The sequence below is a fragment of the Protopterus annectens genome, chromosome 10.part0 (genome assembly GCF_019279795.1).
Source record: "Protopterus annectens isolate FY-2018-M chromosome 10.part0, PAN1.0, whole genome shotgun sequence".
Classification (NCBI taxonomy): domain Eukaryota; kingdom Metazoa; phylum Chordata; order Ceratodontiformes; family Protopteridae; genus Protopterus; species Protopterus annectens.
The window spans coordinates 20,709,353-20,730,922 of NC_056744.1; the positions used below are offsets into that span (position 1 = coordinate 20,709,353).

Consider the following 21,570-nt stretch of genomic DNA (forward strand, 5'->3'; position numbering starts at 1 on the left):
TAGCAAGAGTTACTTTTGAAACTGCTTGGCCCAGGCAGTTGGGTGAAAAGGATACAAACAACTATTCAGTCTTTCTAAACTGTTTTGTCCTATGGAGTTAAAAACACAGTTGTCTATGAGTCTAAAACATGCAGTAACCATTCTCCCTTGTTAGAAAAATTGTGAAAGAAAACTGGCAAATGAATGGACTGATTCAAGTTAACCTCAGTGGCCACCTTAGGCATAAAGGAAGGGTTGGCACAAAGGGATTTTTATTGCTATGAAAAATTATGTAAGGAGGTTTCTTGGACAGAGCTTGGAGCTCCGAAATCCTTTTGGCAGTTGAGATACCCATCAGAAATAACATCTTCCAAGAAAAAAATTACTAGTCACAATCACTTGAAAGTCCGAAGCGTTTCTGTGTCAGACCTTGGAGGATGATAGTGAGATCCCAGAGAAGGGAAGGATTTTAACTGGAGGACGGAGTAGAAAAATACCCTTCATAAAGGCCTTACATAACTTAAAATGTAGCAAGAGAACCAAACAAATTCCCAGAGTGAAATTTTGAAAAAGCAGCTAATTGAAGTCTAATGGTAGAATAACTAGCGCCCTCCCAAAAAGGGGACGCCAGAAAGGATAGGATAACAGGTAGAGAATCTGAAAAGAGATCAATGTTCTTCTTGCACACACAAGTAAGTGAACCATTTCCACTTGCTTCTATAAACCTTTTTGGTAAAAGTTTTCTGGGACACCAATACAATGTTTTGAACAGAGGAAGTAAGCCCAGACCTCTGTACAATCATTGGAATGGGAGAAACTGAGTGGTTAGTTTGAGAGTGGACAGATTTGGATGATAACCTTCCGAACGGTGAAGGAGGAGATCCTGTCTGGGTTCCAGTATCCACTCAGAATATTTCAGATGAGACCAGAGGAAGGGGAACCAAATCTGAAGAGGCCAGTAGGGGCAATGAGGATCACTGAGGTCTTCATCCGGCTGGCTTTCTGTAGAAACTTGGGGATTAGGGGTACGGGAGGGTTAAGCATAGAGGAGACCAGGGGGCCAATTGTGAACTTGGGTATCCCTCGGGGACTCCCCCGGTTGGGGGGGGGGGTCAGAGAGTAGAACTTGCTGCATTTTTTGTTGTGAGGGGAGGCAAACAGGTCACAGCAAGGTTGGCCCCAATGGTTGAATATCAAGTCTGCTACTGACTGGTTAAGGAACCACTTGTGAGGGGTCAGAATGGACCTGCTGAGTTTGTCTGCAAGAACGTTGGACTTCCCCGGTATGTGAGTTGCAAGTAGAAAGCATTCTGAAGATATCGCCCACTCCCAAACCCTCATGGCCTCACTGCACAATGGACACGAATGGGTTCCCTCTGCTGATGTACCAGACTGTTGACATGTTGCCTGTGTGAACTGCAATTGTCCCTAGAGTGAGGGTGTCCTGAAAGGCTTGCAATGTAAGGAGGAGTACCCTCATCTCCAGAACACTGATAGGTTGTCTCTCTAAGTTAGTCTACATGCCTTGGACCATCCCTGGAAATGCCCCCTCCCCCCAAACACACACAACTAGAAACATCTGTGGTCACAGTGGCTGAGGGGGACAGGAGAAGCAATGGCCTGCCGACTGACATATCATCAGAAAGAAGACACCACCGAGAATTCTTTCTGCAAATCGGAGTCAATTTGATATGAGCACAGAGAGGTTGGTAGAGAATAGACCACTGAACGGCCAGAGTTCATTGAAGTACTCGTATAAACAACCTTGGTAATGGGACAAGCGGACCCAAGAGCTTGAAGTACTAATCTCGCTGGACGAGTGGGAAGGTTGAGAATAATACCAACATGTTTCCCTCAGACTTTGTATGTGCTGAGATGGTAGTGATGCTATCTGAGTCAGTGTGTCTAGAAGTGACCCAATGAATTCCAAATTCTGTGCTGTAATTAGATTAGATTCCTGAAGATCTATGATGATACCCACTGAATTGGATATCTGTAACAAGTAATCTCTGTCCTGAAGATGGTGGTGCCTGGTTGGGACAGTTAAGCTCTGTCCTGAAGATGGTGGTACCTGGTTGGGGCAGCTAGAAGCCAGTCATCCAGATATGGAACCACCAAGAATCCTTTCAGCCTGAGGTTGGCCGAGACTACTGCCCTGCATTTGGTAAACACCCAGGGGGCTGTGGTCAGACATAAGAACAGAGCTCAGAATTGGTAATGACTGGCTCAAAGTCTGAAGTGCAGATGACTCCTAGAGCATCTGTCTATTCTGATGTGATAATACACATCCTGTAAGTCTACTGACCACATCCAACCTACGTCTGCAACAGCAGTAGAATGGAATGGACTGTGACCATTCACAACTTCATTTTCATCACAAATTTTGTTTGCTTAGATCCAGTATGCATCTGAGGTCTCCGGTTCATTTTGGCACTAAAAAGAAGAGGGAGTAAGTTCTGAATCCTCTTTCCTTGGTCAGGACCTCTTGGATGACTCCTTTTTGCAGCAGTTTTTGAACCTCTAGATCTGCACACTCCCTTTGACTGGGTGGGACATTGGGGAGTTTCTTTCGAGACACTAGCGGGTGAATGGAAAAGGGAATATAATAAACTCTGGATATGATGTTTAGCACCCCAATGTTTCTTGTTAAAGAGGTCCTGGCATCTGGGTGCAGAGAAAAATCAACCCCCGACTGCCTCCAGAGTTCAGCAGTCAGACAGTGCTTCAGGAGCACTGAAAGGGCCTGTCAAAGACAGGCTCCCTGAAACCCTGATTCTGCAGTCCACCCCTACCCTTAGGGTGGCATCTACCATTAAAACTTCCCCCACTGCCCCTGGAGGAAGAATCTCCACGGTGATTCTGGAAAGAAACTTGGGATTTCCGGAACCAGGTCTTCTTACCACCTCAATGGCTTCTAAAGAAGGTCCGTTGAGGGGTAGAAAACTTGTCCCTGATGGCAGATAGAGTCTTTCCTTCCTGCTCACTACAGGTAAGAGTATCTTTAACAGGGGGTCATAAAGTGGAGCCATCAATGGGGGGTGTTCACAGAGCCTCATCCAGGCAGGTTGTCTAATAGCAATACCTGAGCCCCGTGAGGCATAGTGGCATGAGAGATTAGCCTCATGGATGAATCAGACAGGAAGGCAAGAGTAGCCAGTCAGGGAGAAACTCTCTCCAAGTCCGCTGTTGACAAGGTCTCAGCTAGAGAGTCAGAGAGGTCTTTGATCAGATCTCTCTGCAATCAGGTAAAGTGTGCCAAGTAATTTAACACTCTCAGCAAGAAGGTGGCTGAGGCATAAATGCGCTTACTAAGTCTGTCCATCGCTCTGGACTCCCTGTTCAGAGGATGGAGGGTGGAGCTCTGTAAAGCAAGCTCCTTCTTGGTGGCTGTCACTACAACCATGACATCAACCAGTATATCCTTGTTCCAGTGCGGTTGGACTTTGGGGAGGGGACAAGAACTTATCTGGTCATTTTGGGATTGGTTCTATTGTGTCTGGCTCCTTCCAGGCCCAGCGAGACACAAGATCGATGAGCTCGTCTGCCCGGGGGGGGTCACCCAAGAAGTAGATGGGCCTGCTCTGAAAGCTTCCAAAAACACAGTCTCTTCAGGAAGAGGAGTTTGGGCTGACCAACCACCTCTCTGCTTCAAAATCTCCAAAATGCCTCCAAAGCAGACATCCTCTAGTGGTGATCTGGGGGATCCTTCTCCCTCATCAAGGTATGTGTCCTCAGTAAGAGACTCCAATAGGGGAGTCTATGTGCCTCCTCTTGCACGTCTTCTTACAAGGGATCCCTCCCATAAGGGGTTCAGCAGAGGTCTCAGAAGAAGAAGGGGATCCCTCTGGAGGGAGTGCTTGGAGGCCCTTCTGGGTGGACTGACCCTAGACAGGAATGATAGGTTCAGGTCTCTGATCCAATGGGAGGTTGAGGGGAGGATCACAGCTCTGAGAGGTCGGATCTCTAACAGAAGAGAAGGCCCTTTTCATGATCTGGAAAGCTGAATGGCCTGAAGAGTCCCTGCCCAGCTCCCCCAGGGCCGAAACAACAGAGCAGGGAAAGACAGGAACCTCCAACCCCTGATTCCCAGTCAAAATTGGATCCGAATTGTCACATGCCGAAGCCCATTGAGGAAGTGATGGATCCAAAAGGGTCTGACCCAAAGCCCTCCCCTTGCATCTGATGGTGACAGCCGGATCCGAGAACCACTCCGATCAGAGGATGCCAGAGCAGAGGTACTCAGGGCAACTGTCGAAGAGGACAGCCTTCTAGGATCAGACACTGACACTCTCGAGTGGCCACAATTCTGGGGGGGCTCCAAAGCCGGTAGTCAGATCACAGAAGGAGACTGCATGGTAATGGGCACACTCACAGATCCCAGGTGGGATGGAGAAGGCAGGACCCCCATCTGGATCTGAGTCTTGAGAATCGTCCATATCATCCTGTCCACATCAATTTCTGACAAGATGCTGGAAGACCTCAAGGAAGCCATTGAGGTCAGACTGGAGTGCCTGGAGGGTGTCTGCAGATAGAGGAGGGCAGGGTACGAGATTCTAGCCTAATCTAGAGCTCTGGGGTCTGACTTCAAGCTTGGGTCTGAGGAGTGAGGGTCAGAAATGGAGGAGGATGGTCTCTGAGAGCCCTTGGAGGTAGAAGCTCTGGTCAGATCCGAAGGGGGTTTCAGGCCCACCGGATCCAAAGAGGAGGTAGGATCCTGGAAAGTTGGATCCAAAAGCCTGGGAAGTTTAGAAAGTGGCTCCAAAGAAGCCCATAAAGACTTATGCAGATGTTTCTTTGGATCCAAAGTCCCTGCCACAAGTCACTTTAATATTAATTTATTTTTCCGGTCGGCTATGGCCCTGGGATTGAAACCCTCACATATAACACAAGCCAACTGAGGATACTGCAAGACGATACAGTAGATGAGGCTATAGTGGACATCAGAATGTGGGATTTTCTGCCCACATTCTGCACCATGTTTAAATCCAGTTTGCTTTTCCAATATGCTGACTTGCAAACGCTAAACACACATCAGAGCGCACAGACCCAACCAAAAGAACCGTTACACACACTCATGCAACCACACACTAAAGGTAAAGGCAGAATAAAAAAAGAAGTTATGTACTTACCATAACATTCCATGTGAGTTCTTCAACTCGCCTTCATTCTTTACTGATGGGTTCGGAGCCGATCCCTTGGCTCTGAGTCAGCACATACTACAAAGCTCGAGGATTTCAAGTAACTTGAGGCCAAGTCCCTATCCCATGATGCACCTGGAGTTACCTCAGATCTTGTTTGCTGCGTATAAATAATACCATATGTCATTCTTTAACTCCATAAGAGAGAGAGAGAGAGTTAGAATGGTTGCGTGAGCAGGAAGGATCTAGCATCTAGGTCTTCTGAGAGCCCAGGAGGGGGTAGGAGGGAGGGACATTAGAATGAAGGCGAGATGAACAACTCACATGGAATGTTGTGGTAAGCACATAACTTCTTTATGTGAAGTTGTTCTATCTCGCCGTTCATTCTTTACTGATGGGTAGCGTCCCAAGCACCATCTACCTTGGGTGGCTCACGGGAGTATATTTCTCAGGACTGTGGATCCAAAGGAGGCCCCCTGTCAACTTTGTAATGAGTGATAAAGGTACGAGGTTCTGACCAAGTGGCTGCTGTGCAAACGTTATTAATAGGAAGTCTGGCAAAAAAAGCAGAGGATGTAGAAACTGCTCTGGTTGAATGAGCTTTAATTTTACTCTGTAAGGGCATATTGGCAGCTGAATAAGCAAAGGTGATACAATCGGATAACCATTTAGACAGAGTTATTTTAGCCACTGGGATACCCTTCCTGGAATCTGAAAATGAAACAAAAAGCTGGTCTGATTTCCAGAAATATTTTGTTCTATCCAAATAGAATCTGAGCTGTCTGTAAACATCAAGTTTGTGCAGCATGTACTCTAGATTGCTGGAATGGTTGGGGAAGAAAACTGGCAAATCAATAAATTGGTTGAGATTAGTTTCAGTGCAAACTCTCAAAGTGAGACTCAGTCAGCATGGAAAATCAAATAAGGAGGCTTGATGGACAAGGCTTGAAGCTCTGAGACTCTGCAGCCGGAAGTAATAGCCACTAAAAAGATGATTTTCCATGACAAAAATTTGAGGTCACATGAGGAAGCTGGTTCAAATGGTGGAAGAATGATGCGGGAAAGCATACAATTTAGATTCCATGGAGAATAGGGAGATTTCACAGGTCGTCTAATATGAAAGGTCCCTTTGAGTAAGGCTTTGGATAATTTGTGTGACATAATATTCAATCTTTCAAATCCCAGATGAAAGTTAGAAATGGCAGCAAGCTGAACATGGACTGTTGCTGCTGCAGCTCCTTTATTGAATATCATGCTTAAGAATTCTAGAATAGAGGCCACAGGGGCTTGGTAAGGATCAATATTGTTGTTAGAGGCCCAAATAGAGAATTTTTTCCATTTGCTGAGGTATAGCTTCCTCATAGAGGATTTATGAGAGAATAGGAGAATTTGCTTTGCCTCACTGGAAAGGTTATGGAACCTGGCTATGATGGGAATTGGAGCAGCCAAGCTGTCAGCTTCAGGGAGTACAGAGAGGGATGAAGTTCCCCCGACGAGTGCATCAGAAGGTCCGGAACTGGGTCAAGAATCCAGGGGTTCTCCAAGAGATGAAGTCAAAGGAAGGAGAACCAAATCTGATGAGGCCAATGAAGAGCTATTAGAATAATGGTCCTTCCAGGGCTTTTGCTTTCTGTAATACCTTGGGTATCAATGGGATTGGTGGTAATGCATAAAGGAGACCCGGGGGCTAATCGTGAACAAGTGCGTCCATTGGGGCTTCTCCCAGAGGAGGAATCAGGGCAAAGTAGCTTCTGCATTTCATGTTCATGTGAATGGCAAAAAGATTGCAGCAAGGCTGGCTCCACCTGCGGAATATCCTGTCCACTATTTCCATCTTGAGGGACCACTCATGGGGCAACAAAACTGCTCTGCTCAGCTTGTCTGCTATCACGTTGGATTTCCCCAGGATGTGGTGTTGCTAACAGAAAGCGCTGGGTGGAAATAGCCCACTACCATACTCTGAGGGCCTCGCAACAAAGGGGGTATGATCTGGTTCCTCATTGTTTGTTCAAATACCAGACCACTGACATGTTGTCCATCTGAATCGCACTTATACCCAGAGGAAGAGAGTCCTTGAAGTACTGCAACGCCAAAAGTACTGCTCTCATCCCTAGGACATTGATATGCAGATGTGTCTCTTGATTGCTCCTTGGGCTGTCGTTCCCTGAAAATGCCCCCCCTACCCTATCAGAGAAGCGTCCATGGTCACTGTGGCCGCTGGAGAGGGTAGCACAAATGGGCGTCCTATCATAACATGAAGTGAGGTCAACCACCACTGAAAATCCTTTTTTGCAGGAATTTGTGATTATCTGCCAATCATTAGCGGACCGGAGTTCCGCTGTGGTGACCCCCTAACCAGGAAAAGCCGAAAGACACAACATCATGTGAGACATGGGGAGCTCTTGGTAAGACCATTGAGTGAACAACAGCCATTGCAGTATCTGCATGTGCATACGACCCAGTGGTATGGCCGGAATTGCTGATGCCATCATTCCTAACAATTTCAGAACTTCTCATGTTGGTGCTTTGTTTTTGTATATTAGAATGTGGACATGCTAATGGAGAAGTAAGACTCTTTGTACTGGAAGTCTTAGCGTGGTGGTGGTGTCCAGTTCTGCTCCGATAAAGACGATATGCTGCGATGGCGACAAGGCAGATTTTTCTGAGTTTATTGTAATGCCCAGCTGATTGCAGAGTGACAGAGTGTACTCCCCTGGGCTGAATGAGTTGATGCCTGGTGGTGGCAGTAAGGAGCCAATCGTCTAGGTACACAAACACCTAGAATCCTAAACGTCTCAGGTGAGCCGTGACTACTGCCATGCATTTGGTGAACACTTTGGGGGCTGTAGTGAGACCAAAGGGCAGGGCTCGAAACTGGTAATGATTGGCTCCCAGCCGGATGCGCAGATGATCCCAGGATGGCCTGGGCATTTTTATGTGGTAGTATGCATCCTGGAGATCTATCGAGCACATCCAATTGTCTTTCCCTAAGAAGGGAAGTATTGATTGAAGTGTGACCATCCGAAACTTCTCTTTCTTTACAGATTTGTTTAGTCTGCTGAGGTCCAATATAGGTCTCCAGTCCCCTGTCTTTTTTGAAACTAAAAAGAATCTTGAGTAAGTTCCAGATCCTGTCTGGTCTGCTGGGACTGGTTGGATGACTTTTTTTCTTAGCAATGTCTGGACCTCTACTGTTGCTTGTTCCCTGTAACTGGGTGGAACGTCCGGGATTTTCCTTGTCGGTGGAGGGGGTGTGGTGAATGGGATGAAGTATCCTCTGGAAATGATACTTTGTACCTAGTTGTTGTTTATTTTGAGCCAGGCATCTGGGTACAAAGATAAGTGACCCCCGACTGCCTCCAGAGCAGGACAGTCAGGCCTCCTTTCAGGAGCGCTGGTAGGGCTTCCCAAAGAAGTGATCTCTGTCGCCCAGGTTTTGTGGACCCCCCTCTGCCGTGAGGGTGGCGTCTTCCATTATTGCCCCCTCCTCTGCCCCTGGAGGGGGGTTTACCATGTGTCCTGAAAGGCTTCCTTGAGCTTTTCGGAACCACATTTTCCCCCTCCTTTGACCCTTGGGGTAGGGTCTGGTAGGGGTGGAAAAACAGACTCCGATGGCAGGCAGAGTCTTTCCATACTGCTCACACCTGGTTAAAGTTTCCTTAACTAACTTTGGGCCTGAAAAGGGGACGAGCCATCAAAGGGGGTATTCACGAAGGATGACGAAGGGCTCCGTGAAGGAACACAAGCGCATCTAGGAGCATCTCCTAAGAGCAACTCCTGTACTCACTGCCCTACTCGTTCAATCAACTGCAATATGAAATGAGGCGCATGGACAAGTTCATTATGGAACTGAAGGTGGCAAGCTGGGAGGCAACTTTGTCTGTAGCGCCTGCAGCTATTGTATCCTGAAGAGCATCTCCCAGCTCTTTAAGGAGATCTCTTTGTAGCGTCATAAAATGGGTTAAATAGTTAAGCGAACGAAGTGCAAAAGTCGCTGAACAAAACATGCGCTTCCCATAGCTATACATGATCCTGGATTCTCTGTTAGGAGGATGGATAGACGAGGAAGTTTCAGACATTTCCTTTTTGGTGGCTTACGCCACCACCATGGCATCAACTGGCACACCTTTGGTCAAGAAGGATTAATCTAGGGGGGCAGATATGAACTTATTAGGCCTCCTAGGGACAGGCTCCATGGTGTCTGGAGACTCCCACACCCTTCGTGAGACCAGCTACATAAGCTCATCGTAGGGCGGAGACAACCAAGAGGTGGAGGGCTGAGACCCGAAAGCCTTCAGGAGGACCTACTCATCCTCAGTAAGGGTTGGTGGACTGCCAGTCACCCCTCTGACTAAGGATGTCCAGTATCTCTCCAAATGAGATATCCCCAGAGGGGGACCCTTCTGATTCATCCAAGTCAGTATCAGATGTTAATGACTCCTGAGGGGAGTCCAAATGTTTCCTCTTAAAAACACTCTTCCTGGGAACCTCTTCAGTGGGAGCTTCTGGAGAGGCTTGGAAGATCATGGGCCACCCAATGGCGCTTCCTGAAGCTCTGGGTCTCTGCGCTTAGCTAGCATATGTGAGGCAGAAGCAGACACAGGCTCTTTAGGGAATAAAGAAGCCGGACTTTAAGTTGAGGATGCCTTGGGGAGATATAACTCTCCTCATGGCTTCGAAGGCACCCCTGCTCTGGTGCGAAGGGACCGACAGATCTGAGGAAACCATCGATACCCCCGGCATCGGGACAGTGAGCCCCGGAGCCCGAAGAAGGAGCTAAGCTCATCCGAGCTGAAGCCCTGAGAGGCAAAGTCGGAACCGACAAGTCAGTTAAGACTATCCTCCCCGGACCCAACCAGAGAGTGTCAGCTACTACAGTCCTCGATCAGCACCGAGGACATCAGAGTGAAAGGAGCCGAAGACACTGAAGCAGGCATCGGCTCTGAAGGCACCACAATCAGTAAGTCCGACTCCTCTGGCTCCGAAGGACCGGTATGGCTCGGAGGAGTAAGAGACATAGCTGGCATAAGGGTCTTCGGCTCCGAAGCCACCTGGGTCAGAGACAATAATTTTGCAAAGGCCAGTGCCTGAAGAAGCTTCGGCATCACCCGATCCACATCCAAATCTGAGAGGCTAACAGAAGACCTAGATGAACAGACTGATTGTACCGACTGAAGAAGAGGAGAATTGGGAATTTCGAATACTGGTTCCAAAACCGGGGACCGGCTCTGAAAAGAAAAGACAGTCGGCTCCGAGACCTGTGGAGCCGATGTCACAGACTCTTCTGACTTTTTCAAATCCACAGAAGTCTTGGAGAACTTTGAGGACTTACTAGATCCATCCCGGTCACTCAAAGCCTCCTGGAAAGAAGGTTTCAACAAACCCCTATCAACAAGCTTCCTTTTTCTCTCTCAGAGGATTCGAGAGGAAAAAGAATGGCATATGGAACATGTTTCTTGCAAGTGCAAGGCACCCAAGCAGTAGACACAATTCACATGGCAGTCAGTAACAGAAATCTTCTGCCCACATTTAGAGCATTTTTTTAAACTCTGACTTAGGCTGTTTGTCCTTGTCATCAGCCATGACAGAAATGGACACACCCAACAACAGCAAATAGAAATTAGCCTTCTAATAAAAAGGCTAACTATACGCACAGACACACACAAGCCTTTTAAACTAAGGCTAACTATAACTACTACTAAGCCTTCTAATAAAAAACAAGCTAAATATATGCACAGAACCCTAAAATTAAGGCTAACAAGCATACACACAAAAATTAACTAAGCAGATAATCTTAACAAGCAAGTTAACTCTAAGAATTATGAGATACTCTGCTAAGGAAAAAAGTGACAAAATTCACTGAATAAACACTTACTAGTCACTGAATAATCACACAATACTATGCTAATAACAAATGTGAGTAAAAGGTCACTGAATAAACAATTTTTAGTCAGAAAATGTAAATAGGCTTAAGAAGAAAAACGAGTCCAAATATATAGCTAAGAAAGCACACAGGGAAGGGAATACTGCAGATAAAGCTTTAAGAGCTTATCTAATCTAAATATCTAACTATTCTAACAATAAACTAACAATAATTTTTGGAAATAAAGTATTAAAGTTTTTACTGGCCCGAGCTAGCAAGAACCTCAGATCAGTTGCAGCGGCAAACTAGATCCGAGGTAACTCAAGGTGCATCATGGGATAGGGACTTGGCCTCGAGCTACTTGAAATCCTTGAGCTTTGTAGTAGATGCTGACACGGAGCCGAGGGATTAGCTCCGAACCCATCAGTAAAGAATGAACGGCGAGATAAAACAACTTCACATCAAAAAAAATTTTTTTTTTTAAACTAGAGTGTTATAGCTGAGACGAAAAAGGAGTGAGACCCTGGAAAGAAGGAGAACAAATATTAATACCAAAGTCCCTGCTGCCTGTGAAAAGACTAAAGGAAAGGGAGGAAGACAGGAAGAGAAAGCAGTGATAAATTTGACTCAATTTAGCTGAGAAACAAAGATAACATTCCTATCACTCAAGACTGAAGGAAACATGTCTGACACTGCTGGTGGCAAATGAGATCTTAGAAGGCTGGGCAAAGGGTAGAGCATTATGGGAAGAGGGAGGAGCTAGAGACTTGGAGCCTTATCTGTAGAAATCCGGCCGAGTCAGATCCATGACTTATTTGTGAGGAGGAATGAAAGAAACATCAGATTAACGGATTACCTTGATAATTTTCACGAGTTTAGAAAGACTGCTGTTAAGCAACTTTTTTTTTTTTTTTTATATAAATCATGTTGGATTTTCCACGGATGAGCGTCGCGATCAGAAAATGTTGGGAAGACATCGCCCATTGCTATTGTCGTAGAACCTCCTGACAACCTCCTGACACAAGGGGTAAGACATGGTTCCGCCCTGTTTGTTGATATACCACACCACTGACATATTGTCCATCTGTATTGCTATAGTCCCTAAAGGAAGAGAGTCTTGAAGTGCTTGTAATGCCAAGAGCACCGCCCTCATCTCCAGGACATTGATGTGCAAATGGTACTTGTGTGGTTGCCAAGTCCCTTGAACAGTCTGTCTCAGATAATGCCCCCCCCCACCCCATCGGGGAAGCGTCCGTGGTCACTGTGGCTGCCAGTAGGGGGGTCAGGAATGGTCTGCCTAGGGTGACCTGGGTGGAGTAGAACCACCACTGCAGATCCCTCCTGTAGGACTCTGTTACTGAAATCAGGTGTGACATCGGTAGATCCTGGAATGACCACTGAGTGAAAAGGAGCCCCTGCAAAATTCTCATATGGAAGCACGCCATAGGGACCAGAGTAATTGCTGCCGCCACAGAACCCAAGTCCTTTAGTACGTACCATGCGTGAATTCTCTTCCTGTCATGAGTACTGAGACTTGTTGACGAATAGTAGAGACCCTTTCTTGAGGAAGCCTTGCTATCATGTCTCTTGTATTTAATTCTGCCCCTATAAATGTAATACACTGACAAGGCAACAAGGCAGATTTTTCGTAATTTATGGTGAAGCCTAGTTGTGCACAAGTGTGAATTGTGTGGTCCCACACACGTATCAGGTGATGCTCAGTGGTGGCAGTAAGGGCCAGTTGTCTAGGTACGGAAACACCTGGAATCCTACACACCTCAGGTGATCTGTAACTACTGCCATGCATTTGGTGAACATCCTGGGGGCTGTGGCGAGAGCAAAGGGCAGAGCTCTGAACTGATGACTGGCTCCCAGCCGGAAGCGTAGATATCTCCTGGATCGCCTGTCCATTTTTATATGGTAGTACGCATCCTGGAGATCAATAGAGCACATCCAATTGTCCTGACCCAAAAAGGGGAAAATGGACTGCAGTGTCACCATCCGGACCTTGGTTTTCTTTACTGATTTGTTTAGTCTGCTGAGATCCAAAATGGGCCTCCAATCCCGTCTTTTTTGGAACTAAAAAAACCCTTGAGTAAGTTCCAGATTCGATTTGGTCTGCGGGAACTTCCTGGATGGCTCTTTTTTGTAGCAACCTTCGTACCTCTAGGTTTACTAGATCCCGAAGACTGGGTGGAACATCTGGGATTGATTGTTGTGCTCTTTTGGGAGGTGTTTGGGAGAAAGGAATTTTTAACCCTTGGATATTATGGACTGTACCCCCATGCATCGTTTGTTACCGTCTGCAAGGCTTTTGGGTACAGTGACAATCTGCCCCCGACTGCCTCCAGAGGTGGACAGTCGGGCAACCCATCAGGGTGCTGGACAGGCCTAGCATAGAAAGTATCCCTGTCGCCCTACTTCAGACCCCCCCCTTGCTATGAGACTGGCGTCTCCCGTTATTTCCCTCTCTGCCCCGGGGGAATTTTCTCTACATGTGCCAGGCAAACCTCCCTGGGATTTCTGGAACCACATCTTACCACTTTTCTGACCTTTGGGGTAAGGTCTGAAAGGAGTGGAAAAACATACTCCCATGGCAGAGAGAGTTTTGCCATCTCTTTCACACCTGGTAAGAGTCTCTTTTACTTAAAGCCTGAACAAAGAAGAGCCATCAAAGGGGGCGTTTGTAAAGGAGGACTTGACGGGCTCCACAAACTGACATAGGCGCATCCAGCAGTGTCTCCGTAGAGGAACTCCTGTGCCTGCATCCCTACTCGCTCCATCTGCCACGCAAGAAATCAGGCGCATGGAGGAGTTAACAATTGAGGTCAAGGTCGCAAGCTGGTTAGCAGTCTTGTTCGCTGCTACCTCAGGTGTAGGATCTTGAAGGGTATCTCCTAACTCCTTAAGGAGATCCCTCTGAAGTCTTGTAAAGAGTGATAAGTAGTTCAGCAACTTGAGTGTAAAGGCTGCTGATGAAAACATATGCTTCCCATACCTGTCCATCGTCCGGGACTCCTTGTTGGGCGGATGGACAGAAGACGAAGTTTCTGCATGTTCCTTCTTGGTGCCTGCTGCCACCACCATTGCATCAACAGGCACTCCTTTTGAAAGAAATGGTTTATCTTCATGGGGAGTTATAAATTTATTGGGCCGCGGAACTGGTTCCATGGTTTCTGGAGAGCTCCACACCTTTCAACTCACTACAGCTAAAAGTGGTTCAAAAGGCGGAGACACCCAAGAGGTGGAGGGTCGAGAACCAAAAGCATCCAGGTACACAGACTCGTCCTCAGGAGGAGCAAAGGACTTTCAGTTACCCCTCTGTCTAAGGATTTCCAGGATGTCTGAAAAAGACATCCTCAGAGGGTGACTGTGGGGACCCTACTGACTCCTCCAAGTCTGTGTCTGAGGTGACCAACTCAGGGGAGTCCAAATGCTTCCTCTTGCACTTTTTCTTCCGAGGAACCTCCTCTGAGGCATGCTCAGGGGAGGTTTCGGAAAAGGTGCGGTCACCCAATGGGTGTTCTGGGGCATAAGTTCCCTACGCTTGGGGTGGAGGGGAGGTTCTGAGGCAGACACTGGTATAGACAGGGAAGGAGCCAATGGAGCCGAGGGTAGAGCGGTCTCAGCAGACTCATCACCTCAAAGGCAACGAGGTCGTGGGCGGAGAGAGACTCCGGCTCCGAAGAACCTGGAGACCTCCTCCAAACCAAGGGGGATTGCTCTGAGGCTGATGTAGGAGCCGAGCTCACATGCGCAGAAGCACCGAGAATGAGAGGGGGTCGGACAAGGGTCTGATGCCACCCCCCCCCCTTGGAGCTGACGAGAGAGCATCGGCCCCCAGATCCCTCGACAGACCAAGGTATCGAGGAGATCGGAGCAGTGGTTGGCACCGACAAACCTAGTGTTGTCGGAACTGAATCACCATGACTTCCATGCACTCCGGCTCCAAACTGGATGCAGTTGGAGGAGGAATCGATGAAAAGACTGGTTGGGCAGACGGCACCACTTCCTTCTGGGCTGGGCTTGACAACAATTTTTCAAATACCGGTGTCTTGAGCAGCCTCTTCACAACCCTCTCCATGTCATCATCCGAAAGGCTCCTGGATGACTGAGAGGAGTGTCAGAAGATCGGTGACTACCTGCCACAGATTGCAAAATGGGAGACTGTGGAACAGATCTCACCGGCTCCAAGGAAGGGGACCTAGATCTTTTGCAAGTCCGGGACGGCTCCGAGACTGCTGATGGAGCAGCCAGAGAGATTGTCTTATCGGAGCCAATTGTCCGCTCCGTAGGTTCGGAAGACTTGTCTTTAGATTTGGTCGGCACCGAGGATGAAGCCGACGAAGATGCAGGTTTGCTGTCCTGTTTTTTTGCAGGCTGTGTTTCTCCAGACGCAGCTTCAAAAGGAGGTTTTAATAAACCTCATAGAATAAGCTTGTTTGGTCTCTCCTGCAGGACTCATGCACTAAAGCCATGACAGATGTAACACAAGTCCTGCAGGTGAACAGCCCCTAAACAGTACACACAACTCGTGTGCCCGTCCGTAAGGGGCATTTTTTGGCAACACGAGTCGCATTTTTTAAATCCTGATGGTTTTGGTTCCTTGGACATGGTAAAGTACCTGAAACAACAATAAAGCTAACACACTTAACTGACAGCAAACAGAACTTTTTTTTTTTTTTTAAACTAGAGAAGGAAAGCGGAGGTAGCCTCTAAGTTAAATGGCTACTTCCCCTAAGGCAAGAACAGCCTCTAACTAAAACGGCTTCTCCTTAAAGAAGAAAGGAGGGACAGAAAAAGGGGAAAGCCCTCTAACTTAAACGGGCTGCCGACAGGGATCACAAAGGCAAGGTAGGCCCACGGAAACGATGGCCACAACAAAAGCAGCAACAAACAACGAAAGGTTTTAGAGAAGGGGAGTAGAATATAAGGAAAGTTAGACTAACGCTATTGTATACAAAAAGGTATCGGAAAACTGTCACAATATTCACAATTTAGCACAAGAAAAAAATACTTAGCCTGAGCCAGCAGAAGATAATCTCAACACTGCAAGCAGCAAACGAGATCTGGGTAGCTACCGTTAAGCATGTTGGGATAGGAGTTAGCCTTGAGCCAGTAAAGACTATTTGAACTATAGTATGTGGCAGAGTCGGAGCAGAGGTCAGCTCCGATCCCAAACAGAAAGAAAGGAAGGCGAAATTGGGACAACATAACATCATATGACATTAATGAAACACCGATGATCCAGAGGGAAGCAGAATGTAAGGAAATAGCAATGTTGTTGTTTGGTCTTGATGCCGAGAAAGCATTTGACAGAGTAAGCTGGGACTTTATGAGAAGGGCAATGGAAGCATTTGCATTACCTGATAAAATTATAAGGTTGATTAGGAGGATATATGAGGGATTGGAGGTGAAAATTCAAGTGAGCGGGGTCCTCTCTATGATTTTTGCTTGAGCAGATGAACCAGGCAGGGGTGCCCTCTTTTCCCTTTGTTATTTGCATTATATTTAGAACCACTGGCAAAGAAAATAAGAGACTCTGAAATTCAGGAATATAATTGGTATGGTAGTCAAGAAAAGCTGTACATTATTATACACTTGACAAAACCAGAAAAAGGACATTACAGTGTTCTGCAACATTTTTAGACAGTTTCATATATTTTCTGGATACAGTATTAATGAAGCTAAAACAAAGGCAATAGTGTTAAATTATATATCCACACAGAAACTGGTTCAGCAATATCCATATTTATGGGAACATGATAAAATGAAGTACTTAGGACTATGGATTAAAAATTATTTCAGTGTGGCAGCTAAAGATATGTGGATAGAGACTAAACAAAAGATAATACAAAAACTGAGAAATTGGAAGCTCTTTTATAAGGATATGGATAGTAAGATACAGGCAGTCTTCAAGTTAAGGACGAGATAAGTTTTTAGTCTGTCCTTAAGTCAAATTTGTAAGTCGAAACACATACATATTGTTCTTATTAAATGTCACTTAGTCAAATGTTTGCCTTGGTCTAGTACGTATTTCACTTTTCTTTGCATATAAAACACTTTAGAAACACTTCCAAACAAAAAAAAAACTTAAATACTATACACTGTAGCTATAATTCCTTACTTCCTACCAACAAAGCTGGTTTAAGACATCTTGTTATTAAATGCAGTGTTTATGACGACTTTTTCACACACACACACACCCACACCCACACCCACACACACAGACTGAAGTTAGAAAATAATGAGACATTTGAATTTCAGAATTCATACCCTTCAGAAAGTTCATGCTAATGTAAAACCTGTTATTCTATCAACTTTCTAAGTTTGTAAGAGCAATATTTATTATAATTGTCCCTATTTTTGGGCATTTGGCCCAGTTTTACTTATGGCTTTGCCCAGAATTCTTGCTCTAAGAGCTTTAGAGGTATGACACACACACAGTCTTAACCCTACTTTACCTATTCCATAACTAACCTCATTCCCTTTATGCAACCACCCACTTCTTAACTAGTGCCAGGGGATCACTCCCTCTCTCTCTCTCTCTCACTCTTCATTCTCTCTCTCTCATACACACAGTCTTTTCCTCATTCATACCTGCATTCACTCACACATCTCTCTCGCTCTCCCTCTCACACAGTCACTTCCTCATTCATACCTGCATTCACTCACACATCTCTCGTGCTCTCCCTCTCACACACAGTCACTTCCTCATGCATACCTGCATTCACTCACACATCACTGTCACTATTCTGATCTCTCATATACACAGTCGCTTCCTCATTCATACCTACAATCACTCGAACATCGCTCTCACTCTCCTGATCTCTCTCAGATTTGGGCAGCTTTAATAATTTTATTTTTTACGTTATTTCCAACATTGTGGCAGCCTGTTCATATCTATGGGTTGTCCTCATGTCAGATGTCCGTAACCCGGGGATTGCCTGTACAAGCAATTAAAATGTTTTAGTCTTATACACAAGTCAGACATTTTTATTAACCAGAGAAGTTATGGATAGCAATTAATAAAGAGCTTTAGTATTTGATCTGGGAGGGGAAGACCACAAGAGTCAAGTGGGATAAGATTCTTCCAACTGAACAAAGTGGACTGGGATTACCTGATTTGAAGGGGTATTTCAGAGTACACAATTAAGGTTCCTACACATAGCACAAACAGAAACCTACATTGCAAAGTGGAAAGGGATGATGATGAAATGAGGGGAAGCTCAAGAAACAATGACAGACTTGCATTCTGGATACAGATCTTTAAGGAGAATAGCAATTATCATACAGAATACTATATTCATAAAGTAACAGAAAGTATTCTAAGAACTAAGACAACAAGGGAATGGAGAAAGGAGATTCTACAATAGAGATGACTGCAATTAGAGATACAGACAACAGGCAAGAGGGGGATGAAATTTACTGAAGAAAACTGGCAAAGGAACCAAGGTATTGGGAACAAATAACCAGAGAGGAAAAGGTAACAGAATGGAAAGACATCAAGAATTTATTTGGACTGCAGGTTAGAGATTGCCCTCCCTATCAAGGACTGATATTACAGTGTGGGCAAAGAGAAAGAAATAGGGTGGTCCTAAACAAAAGACCAGCACTAGAAGAGTTTTTAGTAGAATCTAGAACAGAAGCTGCCATTAAAAAAAAGGAATAATTAGTACACCAAACAAAATATTGCATGATAACTATAAGGATGAATCAGAGGAGGTTAGAAAGTACTGGGAAGACAGAATGGATATGCAATTCAACAAAGAAACAATGGGGGGTAATATGTATATCTCCCAGATATGCAACTAAATCTAGAAGATTTAGGATTTTTGCTTGGAAATGTTTGCATAGATATTTTATACTCAAGTAGACTCCAGAGAATTTTTCCCTCAAGTAGACAGCAAATGTTGGAGGTGTGATGGGGAAGAAAAACGTAATTGGGAAAATATTTTCTGGGAGTATTATGAGTTGGCAGACTTTAAAGATTCCCTGCAGACTACTCTGTCGGAGATCCTGGGTGAGCAAATTGGTGCAACTAGGAAAACGATTTTTCTGAGCTATGACAGAGAATCAGAAGTGGCTAGACATAGTAAGGGCTTGCTGAGTCTAATTATGGTGGCTGCCAAAAAAAAAAACAATTACTAGAACATGGAAATCCAAGTCCAAACCAACTGTACTAGAAATAGTGAATACAGTAACAGAGATAAAACAACTGGAATTGGGATCTTTAAAAAAGGGTAGGAGCAAATTACATAGGAAAAATACAAGGGAGGAATGACATTTAAAAGAACACAGGACTTGAATGAGCTATGCAATGTCTGATTGACAATGACTGAGTATAAGTGATGTATAATGTTTGCAACTAGTATTATGTTAATATGGTTTGTGATGTACAATGCTTGCAGCTGGGATTATGTCAATATGGTTTCTTTTCATTTATATAAATATACAATTGCTTATGTTATAAGTGATAATTTAAATAAAGATGTTTCTTGTTTGAAAAATACCTGGAATAAACTAAGATATGGAATCTGCTAAGGCTTTTAAAAAGGGGATAAATAAAATCTAGAGTAAAAATGAAGCTAATAAGTACTCAGTGATGAATAAAAATATTCTTGTTCATGACTTCAGAAACATGTTTGTGGTCAAGGTTGTTAAGTGCTATATTCGTGACACTGAGTAAAAAAATACAAGTTTCATTAATTTGCAAATAATGTACAAAGTGTAAAAAGATGAGACACCTAATCTCAGCCAAAAGACGTGCCATTTCAGTTTGCTTCTTACCCTAGATGCAAACTTGTTATCTTTGTAGAATGGTGTTAAGGATTTAACCACGATGTCTGCTGCCTCTTTGAGAAATGCCGCTCTGGATGCTGGTGAGAGGAGTTCCTTTGTCCCTTCTTTGTTTGCAGCTGACATAGCAGCATTACAGCTCCTTTCCCTTTTTGCCAGGTTACTGCTACTTCTCTCTGAATGACCTAAGGTAGAATACTCTGCAGCTGTACAGTGCTTCTTTTTTGCCAGATTCTCATGGTCCTATTAAAGAAAATTTGCAAAAAAAAAAAAGTCACAGAAAGGAAAATGTAAATAAAAATTCTCTTCCAAGACATCTACAATCCATACTTAGAATTCTCTCCAGTCAGAGTACTAAAAACATTCCTCTCCAAACCAGTGTTAATTACAGAAATAAGACAGAAGAAATCACTGTCAACTGTAAATCCATCAGTGTCCGTGTGTCTTTCTGAATTCATAATGGGGACAATATGCTTGGAGTTTTCAATGCAGCTTATAACCCATGGGTCTACCGGTGCATATGTACCTACGAAAATATATCTGCCTGTCAGTGTGCCTGTCTGCAATATAAATGGCAAGTATCTACCTGTTTCTGCATACCTGCCTGCTTCTGACAAACTATGTATCATTCAGTACCTCTGTCAGAAATTTTGGCTGCACTGTCTTCATCCTGTAATCAGCAGAGTGTACAGAAATCTGATGGTGCATCTTTTTTTTCCACTCAAAAAATGTTTTGTTTTTTCTTCAAAAATTAACAAATAATTGCTTGCAGTTTATATAATAAGTTCACAGAATAAAAAACTATTTACATTGGCCTGAGAGTAGATTATAAGATGTATCAATCCGATTCAAATATGTATGATGATTAGACAAGAGATCCTTTTTTTCTTTCTTCAAGAAGCGTCTGAGTTCATTCTTACTGTCTCATGTCTTGGGAGTAATCCTCATTTCTTTAATTTTGACTTCCATCAATGCTGTTTCATTCCAAAGTCTTAAAAAGTTGGTTTGCAGTTGGATTTCCATTTTCTAGAGATGCATTTTTTAGCTTTTGCTAGTATAGTCCATAATAAACACAAGTCTTTTTATTAATTTCTATTTTCTTCATTAATATCTAATAAATTAAAGACTTTGTTAATACAAATGTATCTGTAAATATAGCTTGTAGAAAGTTGCTAACATCTTCCCAGTATTTTGTGAGTTTAGAACAATCATGGAATATATCTATCTAGTCTACTTTACATTTTGTAGACATCTCCAAGTAGTAGTATTATTGGTATTATCAAGTTTGGCTAGTCTATTGGGTGTATAAAATGATCTATGCAAAAAATTCTAGGTGTATATTCTCCAAAATTGTGTATGAGATGTTAGTTTAATGGAGTACAATAAATTAGCTTTACTTTCTGTGATATTGCATCTTTAACAGCTTGCTGCACACTATAACTGGACATGGAGAAATTAAACCAACAAACTACAGATTATTTACTAGTCAGTATGCAAGTGGGCCATTCGTCGCTAACTGATTTATTTTGAATTTCAGAGAAGTATTGCTGCAATTGAATTAATCCTCAAGCCTTGGTGGGCTTTGTTTTCAAAAAATCTCACCACGATGACACGGATATATAGACTGCACTTTATATAGCATACATCATGGACAGAGACAGGTTAGAAAATAGACAAGTAGGTGCACAAGCCATAGAATTAAAAAAAGTTTTCAATCCAGGTTTGCACACTGGTGCCAGGACTGAAAAGAATGACAGTATAGAATCCAGAAGACATGAAAAACTTCCTACA

At 44.3% G+C, this 21,570-nt stretch overlaps 1 protein-coding gene across 5 annotated transcripts in view; it reads right to left on the reverse strand.

The window, feature by feature from the left end:
- RECQL5 (RecQ like helicase 5) overlaps positions 1-21,570 on the reverse strand; it is a 1,160,282-nt gene that overhangs the window by 101,784 nt on the left and 1,036,928 nt on the right. For all 5 annotated transcript variants that reach the window (XM_044084963.1, XM_044084964.1, XM_044084962.1 and 2 more), the window contains exon 11: positions 19,771-20,022. In XM_044084963.1, coding sequence (XP_043940898.1) covers positions 19,771-20,022 — 252 coding nt within the window. The remainder of the gene's footprint in view (positions 1-19,770; positions 20,023-21,570) is intronic.